Source organism: Melanotaenia boesemani, chromosome 19, assembly GCF_017639745.1.
Source record: "Melanotaenia boesemani isolate fMelBoe1 chromosome 19, fMelBoe1.pri, whole genome shotgun sequence".
NCBI lineage: Eukaryota > Metazoa > Chordata > Actinopteri > Atheriniformes > Melanotaeniidae > Melanotaenia > Melanotaenia boesemani.
Window position 1 is genome coordinate 10,722,206 of NC_055700.1, and position 23,482 is coordinate 10,745,687.

Here is a 23,482-nt window from a genome sequence, read left to right on the forward strand (position 1 = left end):
CGGAAAACCCTGGATTTAAACCCTGAAGTTACCTTTATAAGAGAAAATCCAGCTTTGTAGTACATGCCTCAGGAATCTATGATCCAATTTTAACAATGACCAAATGCACTGATCAAATTAAAGATTGGATGTGCCAGAACTTTATTCGGTTAAATGATAACAAAGACTGAAATAATAGTTTTTGGAGCCAAGGAAGAAAGACTAAAAGTCAGCACTCAGCTTCGAATAGCTAAGATAAAAACTAACAACAAAATAAAAAAATTTGGGAGTAGTCATGGCCTCAGACTTAAAGGTCAGCAGTTACATTAAGACAGTTGTGAAGTCAGCCTAATTTCATTTAACAAACACACTGAGGATTAAAAGACTGAAGACTCAGCAGGATTTAGAAAAACTTGTCCATGCATTTATCTTTAGTAGACTGGAATACTGTAATGCTGTCCCTACAGGTCTCCTTAAAATGTCCATCAGGCAGCTGCAGTTAGTCCAGAACACTGCTGCTTAAGTCCTCACTAAAACCAAGAAACTGGATTGTTTTTATCCAGTCCTCAGATCTTTACACTGGCTTCCTGTCTGTCAAATCCTGTTGTTAGTTTAGAAAGCACTGAATGGTTTAGGGCCAAATACATTCAGGATCTTCTGGTTCATTATGAACCAACCAGATCCCTCAGGTCATCAGGATCAAGTCTACTTTCTATGCTCCTCACATGTGGAACAAACTCCCAGAAAACTGCAGATCTGCTGCACCTCTCTGCAGTTTTAAATCAGAGTTAATCAAAGCAGTTGTTCATTCCTTACACTGTAATCTTATCTGATTTTTCTTTAGCTTTTATGTCTTTATTTATTTCTTTGATTTCATGTAAAAGTTTGTTTTAATGTATTTTTTAATGCTTCTTCTGCCCCCTGCTGTAAAGATTTTAACGTTTTATGTAAAGCACTTTGAATTGTCTTGTATATGAAATTTGCTATGCAAATAAACTTGCCCTGCCTTCGATAATGTCCTCTGATGTTTCTTTGATTAAACTACCAACTGTGCGTGTTCAAAACCGGCCACGAGTTGCTAGTATGTGACGTGGTTCGTAAAGAGTAGCTCAGCTACAACGTGACACACCGTTCCAAAAGCAAAAGTTGTGAATTTTAGGATGATTGCTGAGTAATGACGACTCCAGGAATGTACATATAAATGCCACTATGCCATCTAATGGGTCAGAAATACACAGTTTTAAAGTAGGAAAAATTACACATTGCAACTTTAACATAATGTAAATAAATAAACTAAAATAATTTGCGTAAATGCATTAGCGACAGTGTTATATGTCAGAATTATTGTAGTGCAACAGATGTCCATCAGGGGGCAGAAGATAGGAATCAGATTATATACAACATGGTTTTAACAAAGTTTTACCATAATGAAATGCAATAGGTTCCAGAAACTGTATGTTCTCTCCGGGTACTCCGGCTTCCTCCCACCGTCCAAAGACATGCATGTTAGGTTAATTGATGACTAAATTCTCCCTAGGAGTGAGTGTGTGTGTAAAAGGTTGTTTGTTCCCTATGTGTTGGCCCTGCGATGGACTGGTGACCTGTCCAGGGTGTTCCCTGCCTCTCACCTGATAATGCTGGGATAGGCTCCAGCTTACCTGCAACCCTTAATGGACTAGTCGGTACAGAGAATGAATGAATAAAATATACATTACCAGTCAAAAGTTTAGAAGCACTTTCCCATTATATTTAATGGAAAAACTTGTCCAAACTTTTGACTGGTGGTGTAATACCATTTTAGGGTTAATGGAAAAATCCAAGATTTTATGCTTTTAGAGGAAAAGGTCAATTTAGGTTTATACAAAGTGAGGGAAAGTTTTGGTTTTTAAGCTGTATTTTAAGTTTTTTTTTCTATTTGTAACTCATCTGTATGTATTCATACTGTGACTTTAAAATAAATAAATAACGATTAAGACTTTACCTTTTCAGTAAAAGGGGTCTGTGCAAATTGTACCAATTATAGATCTTTCTAGGGAGTTGCTATGCTAACATTTGTCTGTTCTAAAGCCAAGTACATTTACATATTATATTAGGAACAGTAATGCTTACCATTATACAATTATGGCTTCATAGGTTTAAATTAATATTAGTGCCAACTCTCTCAAAAATTGTTGAAAAAGTCACCCTTTAATCTTTGGCAAGCCGTTCAGGCTGCAGAATACCCTTTGATGTGTGCCTTAAAAACATCAAATAAAATAAGCTAAAGCAGATCCGAACGTTCATGGTGGCTGTATCAACACTTTATCAGCACCACGTACCTGAAACTTGCAAGAACTCTGAATTTTCTTTAAAGAACTTTATCGAATTAGATCAAGAATGTGTTTTAGATATTTCTGTTAGTGTTTTTATCCAGTCAGCCGAGGGGCAAATGATTTATCTGTCTTTGTGTTACAGCTTTAAGAAGCTTGGCATCGGTGGCATCAGCAGGGCATCACTCATGTAGCCGAGAGCAAAGAGAGATACAAAACAGGAGCAAGCTCTCTATACATACCGTTCCCCTGCAAAAAAAAAAAAAAAAAAGAAAAAAAGAAGAAAAAAAAAAGTGCTCATTAAAGTCAGTGTGTTTACCCCTTTATTCTGATGCTTACTGATACTCAACAGCTCAGTAAACATGCAACCCTTCAGGGTCAAACAAATAAATTGAATTTAAGGGAAGATTATTTTTTTCCTTTCCTCAATCGTTTGGAAAATGTATTGTAATGCAACATTGCCCAACACTTTATGAACAACATCACCACCTGGTGGAAAGAGCTATTAAAAAGCATGGTGTCCTGAGGCAGTTTTTTTCAGCAGCATTAAAAACACTAGAAAAACCCCCATGCTGAGTAAATCTAAACTGGTTGAAGTACAGATGGTTTACAGCCTCTAGAATATATTCGCTTTCCAAAGACTGATTGGGGGCAGACAAGTAGAGCAAGGATTAACAATTTTGCAATGTATTGTTAGTGCCCTCCAGTATGCAGCAGCAGGGAGAAACCTTTCTGCTATCACAGTACTTGTTCACACCCATTTATTATGTTGCCAAGCAGCTTTTCTCTTCTGACCTCCAGCATTGTTTCAAAACAAGAGGACAGACACAAAAAGTTATTATTCATCCCAGAAACAAAGCAGGAAAAGTTTCCTCATCCATCATAGGAACTTAAGATCTTTGACAATGTCCAGGGCATAGCTCAGATCAAAGAGGGAGATGTCAACCTTACGCAGGTCTGGCAAATGACTGGCTTGCCTCGTTCATCCATCATGCCTGATACTGAGATAGCAAAATAATAAAACCTTTTCAGGTAATGGCTGCAGTTAGATCTCACCATTAGACATGTCCTCTAAACCTGCAACCTTGTATTAAGCCATGATTGATGACTTGATCTGAATGTACATTATAGGATCTGCTTAAAATTCTCTTCTGTTTTTGTGGCCAGGCAGACACAAAAGCTGATTAATGAGAGTCAAGGAAAAGTTTTAGACTCTGTAGGCACAGTGAAAACAAGATGTGATTGAATATTTGCAGGAAGGCTTTGGGTTAGTTTGATAAATATTAATTAAGAGATCATTGTCTCAACATGAAATGTAAAGTCAAGGTAAGAGGGAGGGTCAGTAACAAAGCAGTGATGAATGCCTTTCTAAAAGATTTCAGTAACAATTTACAAAAATGGTACAAATCACACACTTAACTATTACATAACTCATGATAAACTAATGCATAATTAAAGCAGGATTTTCACCATAACCTAAAAGCTGAAATAATATTATTTTTTTAATTTTTTTTTTTTTTTAAACGCAAACTTCAACCTAATCATGGGCATAAAAGTCAGATAATCACCAAAATCAGGGAGCATCAAACACAGGACTATGAGTAGCAGAGAAAAATTTCATGCCAGTCCATTAAATAGTTTAATACATTTAACGTGACATAGACAAAAAGAGTCATTTCTCAGGTCGCACAGCTAAATATTCCTAAAATCTAGGTATTATAGGTAAGCAGTGTTTATTATAGCACTAACATATAATCAAATTACCTTGTTTTTTCATAAAATAAGAACAATTAAAACAGTATAAAAACGAATAATCTATCATTTCACATTAATATATATATATATATATCAATGATTATATTGACCAACAACTCCTGAGGCAAATAAAATCCAGTAGGATGTGTTCTAATCTGAAAAATGACCCATAAGTGTCTTCTAAAACTCCCCCTTTCAGATTGAGAAGAAACATAGTGTTTGCAAATCTGAGCAAACATGATTCTCAAGTGTTTCTGTTAACAATCTACAAAACTCGTCTTAAGTAGAAATGAGGAGGAGTGGATGGAGTAATACAGCACTTTTAAATATAGGACGCCTCAATTTTTTTTTTTTTTTTTTTTTTTAAACCTCTGAGAAAACTTTTAATAATTTCCTGGTTAGATTTAAACTATTTAACTATTCGGTTTTATATTCTTGCAAAGCCTGGAGAGTAACTGAGTTGGCATTTAACTGCATATTTTAGCCTACATGTAAAACAGAGAATGTGACAAATAACATCCTGAATCTTGGTTGAATAATAAAACTAGTAAACTTAATATACATATATATTAAAAAAAAAAAAAAAAAAACAAAAACGATTATGACTTACAATACACCATGTTTAAACTCATTATGAATTCATTCTAAATTACTACAGTGTTTGCATGCACACAATATAAGATGAAGTATTATTTGTCAATTTTTAAATACAACTGTCTGAATTTCTAAATACAGCTAGACTAAACTGGGAGAAAAACAGTTTTTCATCAAAATCTTATCATTGTTATCCTAATTCTTTTTAATTAGTCTTTTTTCTGAAGGGCCTTGCTATCAATCAACTGATATTTCTTTCAACCAAATAAATAAAGCCTAAATGCCCCTTTACTGTGGTGCTGTTTATCCCAGTCAACCAACATTATCATTCTAGTTTCATTTCACTATGCAGTGTGTGCAGAACTAATGTGTCTATCTCTGAACATTATCGTTAGGTTGCTCAAATTGGCTTGACCGTCACATAACTCCATTTTAATCCATAGTGGACATGGCAGAGAGCTTCAAACATCATCAATATATAATAGACAATCTACTAAAAAATCACCCAGAACACTGCCAGCAGACACTCTTTGTTGTCTGTAAATTCAAGGTCCTCTCTGTAGCCAGCAGGCTACTCCGCCTGTTTAGACAACTCATGGAGTCTGTCCTCCTCTAATTATACTCCGCTGCTCCATCTGCTGCTTCACCGTCCTGACAGTCTCCAACAGCCACAGACGTGCTAACATCACTCTTCTTTCAACTCTCAAAGACATCAAAGTTGCTGCAAGTCATACAAAGCAAAGCTCTCTTTGCAGCAAATGACCCTGAACACCCTATTTAGCTCACGTGTCACTTTGCTTTGCTTCCCAGCTAAAGGTTCAGATCCATAAATATATTGGTATCCTTATACAGCGGTTTTAGATCAGTCTCTCTTTAAGATTCACAAAGGTTCCAGGTTTTATTTAACAAATAACGTTTATGTTAAGTCTTTAAACAGTCTTATAGATCTACTATTACTGATACAAGTTAATCTGCAGATTAATATTTAAGATATTACAAATTTAAAAAAAAAAAAAAAAAAAAACCACATTTATTAAAGTAGATGAAGATGATATAACAAGATCCATCTCAACAAATGGCAAACACAATAAAGAACAAGAGACCAGAGACCGTCTGTGTACTTTACTTAAGTATGTTTAAATTCTATTATGACTGAAGTAGTTCATCAGGTTTGGGCTTTCTGAATCAATGTTTTTAATACTAATTCATGTTGGGAATGCTAAGCCATTATGCTACATGCTTATTTTGCTTATGGCTTATTTTTTGCTGGCATACGAACATAAAAAGCATATGCATATTGTTAACTGAAGATAAAACAACTTGGTTGTAACTGGATTATTTTTAAAGCCCTCTTCAGGTATGTGATGGTAACATTAATAGCTTTGTCAGTCCTCTAAGTTGAACCATTCTGTCATTCAGTCAGGAGGTGACTTTCTTCGTAAATGTTCTTCACAGCTTAAGGCAGACGTGACTGCAAGAAACAGACCCACAGTGTGTGCACAGAAGTTAAAGTGATGTATAGCACAACTTACAGAATCAAAGTTTTCCTACATTATAACAATATATAGATGAGTTGTTCTAGTTGAATGAATAATAAATAAACAAAACATGACATCCTAGTGTGTATGGATGAGTATATTAGCATGTTCTTATCACAAATTCATGGCTCAGTGAAGATTCATGAGCTGTAAACTACTTTAAAGTGAGCAATGAAATTGTTAGAAGATTTGTATTTGCTTATATGTTCAAACCCTGTTTATAGACGCACAGAAAGAAGTAAAACATGTGTGTTGTCAACAGTTGTGCAGGAATCTACTAAAAGCTTGACCACATTCAAATCTTTGATCATGTATGACAGATTATTATATCCCATTATAAATCAGTGCTGCACTGGATGGCCTGTCCATTAAGCACATGCTCTAAAATCAGTGTGAATAATTGTGTTCTTTCCTTGAAATTGTGTTTGAAGGTTTTTTTCATTTCCTGGAAATTGGCTCTGAGAGTGTAAAAGTAGAATCATGAGAGAGATATAAAAAAAATATTCATTTTTATGTTAATGTAAATCTGATAGACAGTGAGGAAAGAGGATAAAATAAGTGAACAGAGAAGATAAAATAACATGAGATGTCTTGCCTTCTAGCCATGTTGGTTAGACTTTGTCTCTTAGTACCTGCTGTGTGGACTGGTTTCTACTACCTACTATATTGCCTCGGGTGACAACAGCCAGTAGTGGTAAAGGGGTCGATGTAAAAAAAACAAAAGGAATAAAACTCAAACAGAGCAAAACCATGTGATATATGCAATCCACATTGGTATTTTGCCCTTTAATTTGCATGCACAACACTTACGCATGTAAATCCAGAGAGGCCTAAAAACAGTGCAGCTTAACCTTCGATGACTATGGGTCTGCCTCTGCTTCAGAGGGCCATTGTCCATGTGTCTCTATTATCCTGCTGGTCACGGTTCTTCAGCTCTGCCCCCGCTCATAAGGGAGATATCTGTAGAATAATTCTACCTGTCTGTTCCTATCTCCTTCTCCCTCCTTCTCTACCCTTCTTCCTCTCCCTCTCTGAGCCTGACCTTTCTGCATTCCTTTCCAGCTGACCTTGGTGTCCTGTCAGCTCTTCCCCTTCTCCCCACCTCACATTACTAACTGCTCTCTACCACAGTCTCCTCTAACCACCCCATGCACTTTATAACCAAAACTGTAAGCCTCTTCCCTCATTGTCCCTCAGTTACACCCCCTGGATCACTGAGCTCCCCTCTCTCCTCCTCTCCCTGTCTCCTTCTTTACTCTGCAGCTGTACATACTCTGCTTTTTAATTAGACAGACTCACATAGCTCCACCTCCCTCTGCCTCTTATACTCTCCATCCAACACTCCTTCCCCCTTCACTCCCTCCCTTTTGCTTACAAGGATACAGGGGCTTGCATGACAACGGGGAGAGGAGGTCATGATGGAGAGATGCAGAGAGAAAGTGGGAGAGAGAAAAAAGGAACAAGGCAGGGAGAACTGAGAGGAGCATCTGAGAGGATAACTGCTTGTTTGCTCACTCTTGTCTTCTTGCTCCCCCTCCTGTCCTTTCACTTCCACTCACAGCACAAACGCACAGACAACTAGGTAGGCACAGCGAAGCGCCAAGCTGAGGGATGGAGAAAAAGGTTCCCACGTGAAAGGCATGTCTCTATGGGAGAAGAGGAGGGTGAAATAGAGGAAGACACAATAAGAGGAGAGGAGAAAAGAGTTAAGGAGGAAAGGAGCAGATGGACTCAGGAAAGGAAGCCGTGTGAAGCTCTCCCAGCAGCAGTGACAGAAAGGTGGGGATAAAAGCAAGCATGAGAGATGGAAGACTGGGAGGAAGCAACGTGAAGGAATAGCAGAGAAGAGGAGCGAGCGCTTGTGGGAGAAAGACAGCGCAGAGGGCAACAGGAAGAGAGAGATGTGGTATGTGTGACTCACTTCTGTGTCCTGATGGAAGATAGTACAGCAATCTCCCCGGCAGCCTTCTCTCAGCATCACCATAGAGATAGCGAAGTGAGAAAAACCAGCAATGAGGACAGATTTCTGTCTGTTTTTATTTTGTGTTGTACTGTGCTTATTTTGTTTGGTCTCTTTGCATTCCTCTGTATTCTACAAAGAAAGGCAGAATTCAGTGTGTCCTTGCATGCGTGCATGCACGTGCATGCTTTCATTTTGTTTATATGCATGGTAGGTAAGAGTATGTGCGCTTACTTATACTGACAGTGGGGGTGTGTTCAAGAGCTCACAGTGCACCTTTGCTTGTGTGTGTGAAATCTTGTAGAAATGGAATGAGCGTTCGTGTGTTTTGATGCTAGGATTTGCTTTACTGCAGGTGTGGGAGTTATTTTCTGAGTATGTGCAGGTTTATGAGAAGCTTTAAATAGTGAGGAGCTTAGATTGCTCTGTCAGTGATGTAGCTTTGCAGATTCAAACAGCGTGCTTTCAATGCATATTTTTAATGATTCGGACTGTGTATGTGTGGTAGGTGTACACAGAAAGTTTGAGAGGGAGGAGGTACTGATGGAGGGAATTCCATTTGAATGGATCTTTGTGAGTGCATGCAAGAAAAGTCAAATGGCCACACAAGCATATACTTTTTGCTGATACTTCTTAAGTTATGTGTGAAATAATCAATGAAATTTAATAGTTTTAACATGCTTGAAGTTATAATTACACCGTTTAGCTTACTTATAGTGTGCACATCAGTTCATGTCTCTCAGTCGCTCACACATGACCTAAATATTGATGTACAAGCACACTCTCATGCATGCACACTGTCACATTCACATTTGCACACACATGGCATTGCTTGGTGAAGGAACAGTAATAACAAGTCTTTCCTCTTCTTCACTCTCTCCCTCTGCCTTACACTGCTGTGTCTTTCTTTGCATCTTATCTCATCAGCATATATTTTAAAGGGTCAGCTATCGCTATAGTCAGCACACATTGCTCACATTGCTTATAAATCTGTTGTCTGTCTCAACCTAATTTTCTCTCTTTACCCAACTGCAGTTAAAATACCCATTTCTTATTCTCCAACTTTCATTCACTTTCTTCACGATCTGAGATGCTGTCTGTATCCTGGTGAGGTGTTTTAACTGGGCTGACAGCAATTTGGCTTTGTAGGTAACGCACTATGATGTACTCTTGGGACATTGATAAGGACAGGGACGTGGCTGCACAACAGTCCAGCAGAGAGAATAACCCCCAGGGGGTGGACTGTGTTGTTCATGAAGCATCTTGCTGTGCAGTGGACATGTCAGTCTGACCACCTGTTCTGCTTTGCCGCCATGAAATCACAGAGATCTGAGGAATATTTAACTTGTCTGGAATGTGTAGCAGTGTAGCAAATACAAAAGCAAAAGCATAACCAGTTACTGAAACAAGAAAGTGAAGCTCAAAAATAAGCTTAAGAAAGAAAACAAATTTACTTATAATTGCTTGGGTATGATTATCACAATCCACTGGTCTACATTTAAGAATTTCATATTAGGTGGAGGATTTTGGTTGAAAGAGGACAGATGGAACAAATGACTTCTGGCACTCACCCCCTCGAAGTTAGGAGGCATCCTTGAAGGACACTAAAACAAATGTGATGGCCTTTTCAGTTATATAAGAGCTCATTTATTCATATTTAGCTGAGTATTTTCATGTCACACTCCTGATAGTATTTTGGAATATTCAGTAGAAATTTGAGATTTTTTGTGTGTGTGTGTGTGTGTGTGATTGCACTCAAGTGCAACAAATTTTCCAGGTGTGGACATATGAACTTCTTTAACCGCCTTCCAGACCTATGAATTTTACAATGTTTTCAAAGAGATTTTAAAAACTTCATATGAAGTGAAAAGGATTTAAAATGAGTATCAGGCCAGAGGTGATTCTACTAAAAATGGACATGCCAAAGTAACCATGAACTAAATTTAGCAAGAACTTTTTTAATCCACCTGGGGGCAGCAAAAGAAAGTTGCAAACAGAAAAAGTACATATCGTTTTTTAGAAAGTAGCTAACCAAGCATTAAAAATTGGTTTTGCTAGGAAACACATAAATCTTCAACGTACACACTGAAAAGTGTCGTACATACTAAAACAAGCACATTCCAGCTTTCACACACAGTAAAATCTATTATGAATGAAATGAAATGAAATGAATGAAATGAAATGAAATGAAAAATACTTTATTAATCCCTTTGCAGGGAAATTCATGACTTGATTTATAAATCAAATGGTATCACAAATGATGACAATGTAATGCAAAAAACACAACCCAGTTATTTTAATTTCATTTTTCTGTTTTCTTTTTCCAAAAAAATAAATTTTCTGTCAGACGTTATCATATACGGACTTTTGGTCAAGAAACCCTGTAGCCCGGTGGTGTCCTATTGCAACATGTAGGAACCCAATTAAAAGTCCCTCAATTTGTTACACAGATGCAATCACACTGCAGCCAAATTTTCTCTGCTGATGATGTTATTGTTGTGGCACAGGTTGTCATGGTAACCCACAAAATGGAGCATAAGTGCAATGAAGTTGTTAATGTCAGATCATGATGATTTCTGAGAACTAACCAAATAGCTTAGCTTTGCTAAACAAATAGTGATGACAAATGACAAAAGCAAACAAACAATAAAAGAAACCCAGTGAAATTAACGTTTGAATAATGACCACATAGGTCTTCTCTTTCTATAACTTGTAACTGCAAAATTTGTTGGTCACTTAAAATAAAGACATGGACATTTATTGGTCTAACATCAGCACTGACTGACATTTGACCAAGCAACTGTGGTGGCCGACGTTTGATCATGCAATTACTGTTTTACACTGACTTTGCCCTGAAATCAACATAGTTAGCAATGAACGGTTTAACTGGAAAGGGGTTATTCTTTCACAGAAATGGTCTTTAACATAAAAGGTTGTGATAAAGGTTTAATGATTAAATGATGTGTAAACAAATTTGAGCTCATTTAAACATAGTGTGATTACAATACTTTAAAACCAATTAAAAACCTACACAATAAAATGTGGAATGTGGATGAATGCGAGTGAGAATGCATTGTTATTTTTGTTACTCATGATGACAAAGCTGTGGCATAGCTACGGAGCATGTGAAGTGGACATCATGCATCGTTATGTTTAGACACCATAATGTATTCTAGCTTGACATCTTTTTTTATGCACATGCTCAAAACTAAAGAATCAGCCTCTAAAATCATATCTCAATTCATTTTTATGTTCATAACCAAATGCACATGTTTGTCCACTGCATGTGAAAAGAAAAGGTCGGTTTGATTTTGCCCAGGGGTCTAATTTCAGCACAATACCAGCTCATTAATTAGCAGATCTTATATTCAGCTGGAAACTGAAATTCTCCAGGTAGGTCCATCTTTTCTCTCTTTTCCTTTCTTTTTCTTTCTTTTCTTTTTCCTTCTCTACCGGGTGTGACAGTTTTAGCTTGAAAAAAATAAAATAGCAAGCAGAGGTAACAACAGAGTGAATAAGATTGCCTTTATGTCCTACTCACAGTCTCTCAGCTACATTGCTGTGGTAACAACTTAGGATGTTTCCTAAAACAAGAGATAAGTGAGACTGTCAGTGCTAGAGGACTTTATAAGATCATTTCTGTGAGCAGACCTGTGAAACCAGTTGGAATCTTGAAGTCAGATGCTTGGACCAATTTGACAAAACTTTATTTTGATTGAAAAAAAGGTTTCTCAGATGCCACTATGGAATTTTGACAGTAGCTAGTCCGTTGAAAATGGCTTACTGTGACTGTATAGAAAGCTATTAAAACGTGTTTGACGGGAATAACAATGTCTGTACGTTCAGGTTAATAATGACTTTAGAACTGTGATTTAATTTTTATTTGTTTGGATAAAATGGCTTGTTGTTAAGGATGATCGGACTTCAGATGAGTGTCAGCAATGAGGAAATTGTACTTTCCAAAACTAATAAATGCATTTAGCTACTTTAGTTAAACATTGTGCTCCATTATCTCTAATACAAATTTTATGTGTGAATCTATAGAAATTTCGGCAATATTCAATTCCAGCTAAGGCATTACTTGTGTATGCATGTGTATCAGTTTAAAGAGAAATTTTCATACACACACTCTTTTAAAGAGCTTACATGTGCACTTTTTAATGTGCTTGCTGGTTTTATTGTATCAAATGAAATGAAACATCCCCCATGTGAGACATTTTGTGCAGCACAGCAATGCTTACCTAACAAAGTAGGCATATACAGGCAACTCCCAAGGAGCTGTTCTTGAATTGGAGATCTCTTTAGACAAGAACGAACAAACACCACAGTGGCTCACGCACATTGCATCTGTTGTGAGAGCTGACTGTGTTGTAAATTCCTCTGACAAAGCGCAGGTATAACTCTTACCCTCCTTGTGTTCACAGGGCCAACAACTGATCATATAGCTTTTCTTAGTTCCTCTCCACTTCCCTCTTAAATGCCCTGACACACTGATGCTCCTGATTTACCACTTCACTGAACCCTAACCATGACATTTCCTCTGCTGCCAGGGGTTGTTCCCTCCCGCTTTGTACCCTGTCCCCTACCTCTGCTGGTCCATCTCCCTCCACCCCCTCTCCCTCTTACTTATTCAGATTCCTACCCCTCTCAGTTTGTTATGTGTCTCATAGCATCTCTAAATATAACCAAACATGTCTTCCTCCTCTCCTCCCTCTTCCTCATTCTGCCTCCTCCTCATCTCAGTCCTGTCTGACAAATTTAGGCATGCCTAGACAATCCCATCTGACATGACTTTACATAACAATTCAATCCACAACACCTTCCACCTCCTCGACACTTTTGAGACCTGAAGGTTTGTTATTGTCATAGATGCAATTCCCAACATCCCTTTAGAACTCAGATTTAGAATATTATTACATCTGCGCAACCAGAGGCTTCATGTCTTGTATTTTGAATGCATGAGATAGGTTTCTCTGAGCCAGTGTGGCTTAGAACAGGAGGATCAGATGTGACCTTAGAATTACCATCACACAAACACAAGCATAAAGCCACACACACTGGAGAGGAGATAGAAGCCTATATTAACTGTAAAGCCTTCTCTGAGACATCGGCAGGAAGCAAGAGTAAATCTTAAATAATAACCACAAAGAGTTATGACCCCCTACTGACATTATGCAGTTGCACACCTTCGTCCTCTTGCCTGGTGATTTATCTCTTGTCTGCCAATAAAGCTCAACATGGAAATGTCACATGTGGAAAAAAGACTGGCCTCAGACCCTGGAGTGAGCCCCTGCTGCATTAAGGTCTGGATTCATTAAACTGTCGGCGTAAATTTTGATCCGAGGGTAGTTTGCAGACCAAGATAGGGTAAATGTGGAGAAGTAGCAGCAGGAGAGATTGCATCCGATCAAGTGATGGTGGAAGTAGAAAAAGGAAGATATGAGTGACGAAGGGGTGAAATGAGCAACACAGACCCAGATGGAAGGGAGATGAAAGAAAGGCACGCTCAGGGTGACACCCTAAAGAATGAGTGAGGGTAATGGTCCTACAGCGTGTGGATGAAAATCAGGAAAATCTGTCAGTTTGAAGGTTGAAAGTAGAGTGCTTTCTGTGAGAGATACTTAGGAAGAGTGACGACCGGAATGAAATACAATATTAATGGAAAAAACAAGAGGGGTGGAAGCATGATTTTATCCAGGGAGAGCTGAGAAAGAAAATCACCATCAAGTCAACAGTGTGGCTCAAAACAGGTCAATATTAAGCTAAAGATAAACTTTTGCCTTTATATTTTATTTAGCCTGTGTAGTACAAGATTCAGTCCTCCTTGCCTGAGAAAATGTGTACCATTACCCAGAGTGATTTGGCCTTTTATGTGATTCATAGTTAAGCAGCTCATTGGCATACACTGCAGTGATAAGAAAGCAAAATGAGAAAGAATTCTGTAGCTTGTTTCTTAATCCATTATCGTTTGTATTTTCCCTTAAGGCTGTCTGCTGTGACTGTAATCATAATTAATCCTAATAACCCTGTTTTTAAAGAGGTTGACGAAAGGGTGTGGTTGTAACAAAGATCCTCCTTCTCAGAGCTACGGAAAGAAGGAGCAAAAGAAGGGAAAAACAGTGGACGTGAATAAAAGTGGCAGCCCCTCGGGTATCTCGCTCCCTAAATAACCTGGGAGTTGTGAAGGAGTCACTAATTACCCCTCCCACTGAAGATAAGAGTACGGCCAGTCAAACTCGCACCCAGAATTAGCGCACGGGCCTGTCAGTGTCAGGGGCTATCACTGGGAGATAACAAGGAACAGATCCATAGATCGTGTAAGACAAATGACAGCATCATGCCAGACTGCCAGTAGCACAGACAGAAAGTGGAAGTGATATATACATATCAAAGGCATACCGAAGAATCAGAGTGACGAGAACATACTACTAACCACAGCATGGCGGACAGACTGTCACAAAGTGACCAAATGAATCAGAGAGGATGTCACCATGGCAGATCATCAAGGACTGATAACAGGGCCACAGACTGTTAAAACAATGGAGGAAAGTACATATGTGTAAGACACACGCACATGTGAAATATGATAATCACACTGTATTCTTATGAGCTGAAATAACACTGAATTCTGCTGCTGTTCCTACAGTGTAGCTACTTTTAACAATAGCTAATGAGAGAGAGGAAAATCAAACAGACATAAAATATAAGTATCCCCTTCAGCCAATGTGAATAGGCCTTAATTACAATCGCTTTTCACTTGTTTTGAGTGTATATTTCTCCACTGCTTTTCTTTTGCCACTTCCAGCCCTTCATCCCTTTTCTTTACTGACATATTCTTCTTCCTGTCTTTGTTGGTTGTACTCATGCATTTAAAAAAAGATGCCTGTCTTATATCTCTCTCTTTATCCTGACAAACAGGACATTGTTTTTCAATGGAAATGCAATAATATAGAAACAATTACAGTCTCTTGCTCACTTTCTTTCTGTGTTTTTCTTCATTCTTTAGGAGCTCATGCCAGCTTCAACTATGAGAGAATGACTCAATGACAGAGGAGCTGACAAAACAAAGAAAGAGAACGTGATAAAATCAAAACGGAAAGAGACGGCTTAAAGAAAAATTCCAGAAGACAGACCATTATGGGGAAGCGCTCATGCCCATCACATACTTTGACCATTCGATCTCCTGAGGGCTGAGAGGACAAAACAGGTTGGAAAGGGCGACCTGCCAAATAGATGAGCCAAAAGATGGACAAAATGCATTACCTACCTGTCTTCTTATTTGCATTTAACATCTCTGGCCTCAATAAGAGTTCGCCTCCATGGAAGCTTAAAGAGAAATGAGAATAAGAAACAAACATGCACAACTTCATATGACATGAAACAGTATGGATATCAACATCTTAAAGAGTATTTGAAGCTACACATATTTATTTTTGTACACGTAAAGGTAGAGATCCATAATTTCTGCTGAAGTTATCATTAGTAACTGTGATCTTTTTTACTTTCTGTGCTTGATATTGTTTCACCTTAAACTGTGGATGTAGTTGTCCATCTTTTTTTGAGGACAATCTTCTTTGCAAAGGTGTACAAAGGAGCAGAGCATCAAAACACAATCCTCTAAAGGGACTAATATAACTTCTGTCTGTTCTGTGTTAAACCTGGAATTCAGTCAGTCAATTGTACAGATCTCTCATTGCTGTGATGAACAAATAGTAAGAGAAAGAACTTTCCTTGACACACTAACAAAACAAGTTTTTCACAACTGCAAACTAGCCTGCAAAGCCTGTGGATGTTGGGGAGCAAGGAAAGGAGGCTGGAGAAATGGTGAGCAAAGAGCCCAACCACTTGCTCACGCGCCAAAACAACGGCAAGAGCTCCTTGGCGGACAAGCTGCCTGGGACAATGACTGTGCGCTCTGTGCTGCTCAATAGAGACTCTCCAGATATTGAGAGTCGCCTCAAGCGGCGCCGTAACCGCACACACCAGGTTCGTTTTAAAGACCTTGAGGATGGCAGCAGCAGCAGTGGTAACAGTGGAACGGGTGAAAATAATGGTCATCAGAAGCCTGCCACAGACTGTGGAAGCCCCCATCCACTTCGCAAACACAGCAGCAGGACACCCAAGCCATGGACTGAGAGGCTGCATCCTGAGGGTCTACCTGGCCAAACTTCTGTTGTGGGGGCTGTGCGTGGGGACATGGCCAGTACTATAGAGAAGGTTGCTGCTTTTTTAGCCAGGGCACCTCCTCATCCACTGACACCTGGTCCTACACGTCGATGCTGGGCACCACCACAAACTAACTCCCTAACTTTGCCAATGACACGCCGGCCAAGTACAAGCACCAGCACAGGCATCCAGACATCGCCATGCCTCAAAAAACACCAGTCACTTTCTTCCACTCACACACGTAGCCATAGCATTGGGGACTCAGTTGGCGTAGATGGGGATGATGAACATGACTCTCAAGATGAGTATCTTTCACATAACCACGTGTTGCTGCCTGGGTCCAAAGATCAGAGCAAACCTCCTGCCACTGGGGATAAAACTGTGGTGGAACGAAGATCTAAAGTATCAAGGACAGACAGTAAGTCACAGGTTACTGTAAAAACCTCAAGACACAGCTGTCCACCTTCTGTCCTTCAGAGCACTGAGCCATGTCACTGTTCCTCTGTAGCCTCCAGAGATGGACCCAAGCGTCAGGGAAGCAGCACTCCATCACTGGTCAGGAGAAGAAAGCGACTAAACAGGACAACAAGTGATCCTGGAAAGGAAGTGCATTACTGCACCACTCCCACACAGACTGAAAGTCCTTGTCCATCCCCTCCACCATCAAATACTAAACTCTGTACAACTCAAGTTCAAACTGAGAGCCCCTCTCCACCTTCAAATTCAAAGTACTGCACTGCCCAGAGTCAAACTGAGAATCAACATGAGGGTTCACCTTTGAGTGGTGAACAATGCACAACACAGAATCAAACCACCAGTTCTGGTCCAACCCTACCTCCAAATACTGAGCAGTGCACCACTCAAATACAAACAGACTCTCCCTGTCACGCTCCTCCAAATCACGAACTGTGCACTACGCCAACACAAACTTACAGCTCCTTTGCTTCCACACAACTGACTGCATCACCCAGCTTGGTGCAAATTCAGTCAGACAGCCCTGCATCCCTACCTGCAACTCAAACCCCTCCCTCCTCCCAAATTACTACTGTGCCTTACTGTATTTCTCCCCCACCTACAACTGCACCAGTACAAACCCTTGAAGACTGCACTAAGCCACCTTGCTCATCTTCTTCCTCCCCTTCCAAGCCAGTTTGCACCAATCCTCCTCCACCTAATTCCTTATCTATTCCTTCCTCCATCTCTGCACCTACTGCAGCCCAACACCCTATCCCTTATTATACTGTTGTGTCACCACCAACAACCCTCAGCACAGCCACTGTCTGCTCTAACCTTTCTTCACCTGCACCACCATGTCCTTCACAAAATTGTACTTCTCCTACACTAAACCTAATATCATCCCCTTCTTTAACTTGTTCAACTCCTACCCCAACAATAACTCCTATTTTAACTACTACCCAAACAATAACCTCTAATTTAACTTCTACCCCTACAATAACTCCTTTTTTAACTCCTTGTGGCCCTGTTAAACATCCAGCCACTGATCCAAATATAACACATCAGCCATCATCAGGTGTATCAAATGCAACACCACCCACAAGTCTAACACCATGTACATTTGTGACTCAAACTGCCCTGTCGTGCACCTCCATATCATACTATACAACCACACATCCAGCCGGTGCCCATGCGCCTCACTTAAATCCAGCTTTACCCTCTTATGCCACAGTCATACAAACTGTTTCTCACTGTAACATCCCATGTCAAGCTCTTCAGAATAACTCCTCAGCCAATACGGGCATAACCCCCTACTCCTCCCCAGTGCCAAAACTAAAATCTTGCACTTCTCCACCTCCACTTTTGAAAACTTACGTATCCACTCTTCAAAATGCCCAATCTTGTGTGACTCCCACTAAAGCTGTCCCTCTATATTCTTCCACATTTCGTGCTGCGCCACCCTACACGCCCCCCTCTCAGGCCCCCTACAATGCTCAGGATAAGAGGGGCATTCGACTCCCACCTCCTCCCCCACCTCCCCCACCATACACACCACGGAAAAAGGGAAATGAGCCACAAGGTCCTGCAGTCCGAACACCCATGCTCAGGGTCTCTGAGAAGGAGAAAGATAAAGATAAGGAGAAGGAGAAAAAGGAGGATGCAAAATGTACAGACTCACCTAAGCTCTGTGAGAGAGCCAGCTCTCTGAAGCACAGAGCTCAAACCCCGCCAGTTGCTGTGATGAAGGGAGAGAGGCCCTCGCCTGCCTCCTCCCCTGCCAAGGCCTGTTTTAAGTCCAGCTGTCTTAGCTCAGCCCAGGCTCAGCTTGGGGTGCTACACAAAATGCTCTGCTCAGGAGCCAACGCAAGACCCAACACACCCAACAGCCAACGCACGCATCCCCCAAACCAACAGGGTTGCTCTGGAGGCAGGGGCTGCTCTGTGTCTGGTGATCAGCCTACAGCTGGACCCCTGACTTCCACCCAAGCTGACACTCTAAGACAAGTCCAAGAAATTCTGGGAGGGTTGATGTCAGGGGCCAGGTGTAAGCTTGACCCATCAAGAGTGACAGAAAAGCTGTTGAGTCCTAATGGGCCCCTGCATGACATACGTAGCCTGCAGAACCAGCTCCATAGCCTGGAGGGGGTCCTAGAGACAAGCCAGAACACCATTAAGGTTCTGCTGGATGTAATTCAAGATCTTGAGAAGAAGGAAGCAGAAAGAGATGGGTGAGTAGTACTAATCTCTTTAGTAAAATGAATGTAAGGAAAGTTCTAACCACAGATCACAGAACATGATTTAGCCAATGTGTAGTGAAATCTATGTGACAGTACTAAAGCTCTTGAATCAGGTAAGACTGCTTTTGGGTCTGCTTATTCAATTTTACACATGTGGAAGGCTAAAAATTATACTTAAGTCTTAAACTAGCAAATTTCAGACAGGATATTAACCAGGATTATGGCTTTGTTATGTGAACCACATGCCCAAAGTGGTGTCCAAAAGTAGCGTTACAGGTAGCGTGAAAAGTGCCATAGCCCAAAGAGTTTTAAAGCAGCCTTGTTTGTGCCCAAATCCAGCAAGAATGCCCTGGGTCATAAGAGGTGCTATCCCACATCTGAAGCTGTAACTGTAAAATGACTGGAACCCTCACGCCAAAGGAGCTGTAAACTCAGGGCTTACAAGGCCTCTCCAGGACCAGGTGTAGTGGGAAAAACCATCCAGTAAACATTACTATGCAGCATTCTCTTTACCATGCAAATAACTTGATGGAGAAACAAAGGGAGGCAAAAAAGAATCAATAGTTGGACAGTGTAAATTATGAGAGTTTGGTATTGTGAAGACTCAGAAAGCAAATGTCAGCATGTAGCCTAAATAACTGCTGTTTTATTTGAAGACAGTTAATTTTTCTATGGAGTATCTGGTTCATTTCCCACAAAAACAAATGAGGGACAGACGTGATATTGTAATTGCTGCTCTGCACTAAAAGATTGTCTCCTCACTCCTGGAAGGGAGTAGACACGTGGAATGTTGTAGGCAGATTATTCTTCACCAAAAAGGGAATATCCACAGCCCACTGGTAATAACCTTCCTGCATCCTGTGCTTTGAATATTACAGATAGATGGTTGTTGTGCTTAAGCTTTGCTGTGAAGCAGCTCCGCTATTTATAGCCAATCCTGGTATTGTAAGCATTGTAAATACGAAGCAATGTAGACAGAACACAATGTAAATTGGGTTAGAACGGGAAGGCAGGAGATATAAACTGGCTAAAACAGCTGGTTGAGTGATGGGAAGGGAAAAGAAATACCACTTTGAATCCAGGAGGGTCTGAAGTTATTTTTATAAAGTCTCATATCAGTCTTGCAAGTCTTAACTTGCAATATGCTAAAGAATTTATGTCATGTCAGACTACAGGGAGCTATTTGGGACTCTGTTGGACCCATTTTTCATCAGTTCTTACTGCCTGCATGCAGCATGTGTCCATGTGTCATTGGCTGTTGTCGTTTTGGCGGTTTCAGATGCTCCATGCCTCTTAATGTAAACCCTTTACCATATCCATCAAGTCTTTAATTAATCTGCTTCCTACTTTGTAAGCTGCTTAGTAATTTCTCTCGTCTTATCACTCTGAAATAGTACATACGTGATGAGGGGATGAGAAAAAATTCTTGGATAGGAAACCATATACTAGGATGGATGTGTGTCTATGAAGCCAAGGAAAGGCTTGACTGATATTTGTGCAGCATAATCCAAATCACAGTGTAAACACAAGTGTGAGCACTATACTATATGTGAAGGAGAGGCCTTCAGTCTCAAAAGTGACACATCTTGCGTGTTCCAGTACTAGAATTCAGCCATTGGTCTTATGCATTCAGACTTGACTTTCACCTCATAAGCATTATTTTATGCCTGGAGTGACACAGTGACTCATGGTTTACGTAACGGACTGAGCTTGTTGGAGGGGTATTGTTCATTAAAAAATTATCAAGGGGGATTTCAGGGAGGAGATTGCGGGAATGTGTTAACATGAAAATTATCTTCAACAAAGGAAACTCTTTATGACGGTATGGGCTCACACAAATATTCACTAAACATGTCTCTTTTTACCCCTGATATGTCATTTCTGCTTTCCAACAGAAGACATTCTTACAGAACCGGACAGGATATTGAGAACTGTGGGACCTGCAGGGACTGTGCCTGCATCATCTACAGGTATGTTGATGAAAGCATGTGTGAATTCCTGCATTTTCATTGCCTGATTTTTTTTCACATGAACACTGAGAGCGCAGAGCTTTTTTTTTTGTGTGCATCACGCTGTCATTTTGCATCACATCAGTTGTGAAGATTCAGTTTTATGGCTTGGTAGGATTGTCATTCTGCTCTGTGTGACAGCACAGTCGGATGCAGCACTTTTGAGTAGGGCAACGCATTGCCTAAACACCCCTCCATGTTTGATTGCTAAACACAGTTATAAAAGATGTATTAAGACTTATCACGCACATCCCATTGCTCTTATATTTAATGAGGTGAACGACCGCACAGATGTAAGCTGTGCCCACTTTGTTCTACATAGGGAAGCACACAAATGCATAAATAATTTTGCTCTGGGATTTAATTTGAAATTATTCATTGAACAGAGATTCACACTTTACACAAGGGTAAAACAAACAAAAAGTATGGATTGCTATAAAACTGAATTCACTTAGTTTTAGATGATTAAACTTAAAAAAGAATCTGGCAGAGGAAGGGAATATATAAAAGAGTGTAGGGATACGAGGGATGACAGAAGTGCTAAGTATTAAAGCACAGCTCTGATTATTAAAACTTTCATGTAAACAGCTTAGAGGCATTATATTACTGCAACTATGTCATAAATCTGACAAAACATAACTCAATTAACAAGCCAAGATCCATCATTCATCTTTTTAATTGTGGATTGGAGCTGAGAAATGTGACATGTCCACAGCTTAGAGTGATTGCTAACCAACTCAGTCATTTATTATTGATTATGCTGCAATGCTAATAAGGTGTTTCCCACAGTTGCAACATATCTTCAGCCCCATTACAAACAACCAATATTATAGCTAAAGTTCAGTCACTCCAAACTACATAGATTGTTCTGTTAAAGTACTAACTTAATCTTTTCATGCTCAGTAATTTATTTATGCTGTGTTTGCAAACCTTCAAGAAGAAAGGAACAGAAGAAAAAGAGGGGAGAACAAGAAGACAAGCAGTTGAGGATAAGAGAGGGGAGGGGAAAAAAGGAAACAGATTAATAAATAAATAAAAATGATCTTAGAGAAAAGATCTGAGATTTGGAGATAGAACAAGAGACAAAGACAGCACAAGGAGAAGAGACCCATAAAGCAGATGATTCATTCAGAGACTAAATATGGCCTCATCTTGAGAGATTAGAATATTACTGCTCAGGAATGTCACTGTGAAGCTGTGATGGTTCCTCATCTCGAGGTAGGGGAATAACAAATGGTATTCTTTACATTTCACTGTATCATCATGTATTTTCTCCCAGATGGCAATTCTAAATAATTTTACTCAACATTACACTGCACAGCTGGCATAGCAAGGCACATTTTTATGGTCAAAAGAGGACTTATCACTCAATCATCTGTCAAGTAGAAGGGCTTCTTTCATGTTTGACTGGAGGATTTTCCTGCTTCGAAAGGGGAGGAGATTCGCTTTCCTCCAAGCCTCAAGATGAGCTGAGTTTCTAAAGAGAATTTGGCAGCAGTCGGAAGGAAGGTGAAGATAAAGTGCAGCCCAAAAATGAAAGAGTGATAGAAAAGCCTCAAAATCTGACAAGGCAGATTCCATCAATTAAAAAGCTGCTTGAAATCTGCTTCCTTAAAGAAAAAGCACAGCTCAGCACATAACACCTTGTCAATCTACACGGGGACCTCATACAGAGCTATATGAAGAAAATAATTAATATATCTCTGTACAAGTATATTTATCTTTGACCAGTAATCCACTAACAGATTTGACCGGAGTTAATCTAATCCCTTAGAGATTTACTGAAGTAAAGCCAGCAACAATACAGTAAATACAGATTTGATGACTAACGTAATGGGAAAATTGTCAACGGCAATAAAGAATTTCCTCAATTTCAGAATCCCAAGACACAACTCTCATTTCAAACTTTTTTACACAAATGAATTAACCAAAAGCTACACATTTCTTTACCTGGATTATTTTAGCATCTCTTAACGCATTGTTCTGCTTGCTGAGTGGGGCTGGGCTCAGTGCGAGAACTGGCACCATTACAGCATCTTTTGTCCCCCACCAGTCTGTTCAAAGAGGCAGTAAGTGTTAGCATGCTTCATCTCTTCCAATCAGACTCTTTAGCTGTCACTGCATGTTTGTGAAGATGGCAAATTGCTTCCTTTTGGTCCTTTGGCTTGTCAGTTTCAACTGGTTTAAAAACAAAACAATCATCAAAAGGACATCTTCTACTTTTTGCACTCCTCTATGATTTTATTTGCTCCGAATAGATTATATTAGTAGAAAACATGCTCAGTTTACTTACAAAAACATTATTGCAGCTGCAATGTTCCCTTCAGAATTCTAAATTTATACAGTAGCTACGATAGTCACATATTTATTATTTATTGTTACCTCAAAGCAACCATTTAATCCCTGCATATGGTATGGAGCCTCTTTCTCAGACCCCCAGAATGGCCACAAAACACTTGTTTCAAAGAGTTTTTTTTTT

The 23,482-nt window shown here is 39.7% G+C and overlaps 1 protein-coding gene and 1 long non-coding RNA gene across 3 annotated transcripts in view; one reads left to right on the top strand and one right to left on the bottom strand.

Moving 5' to 3' along the window:
* Positions 1–889: 889 nt before the first annotated feature.
* Positions 890–11,846, bottom strand: LOC121630462. Its single transcript, XR_006008532.1, has 3 exons — positions 11,836–11,846; positions 5,327–5,339; positions 890–985 (listed from the first exon to the last, which is right to left on the bottom strand). It is a non-coding gene; the product is annotated as an uncharacterized LOC121630462 (long non-coding RNA).
* Positions 7,564–23,482, top strand: part of LOC121630461 (mucin-5AC) — a 38,761-nt gene continuing 22,842 nt past the window's right edge. The window contains exons 1-3 of one of the 2 annotated variants that reach the window (XM_041970749.1): positions 7,564–8,081; positions 15,142–18,985; positions 20,893–20,964. In XM_041970749.1, the coding sequence (XP_041826683.1) occupies positions 15,957–18,985; positions 20,893–20,964 (3,101 nt within the window). In that variant the 5' untranslated portion in view covers positions 7,564–8,081; positions 15,142–15,956. Of the gene's footprint in view, positions 8,082–15,141; positions 18,986–20,889; positions 20,965–23,482 lie in introns of both variants that reach the window. The other variant, XM_041970748.1, reaches the window with a different exon arrangement.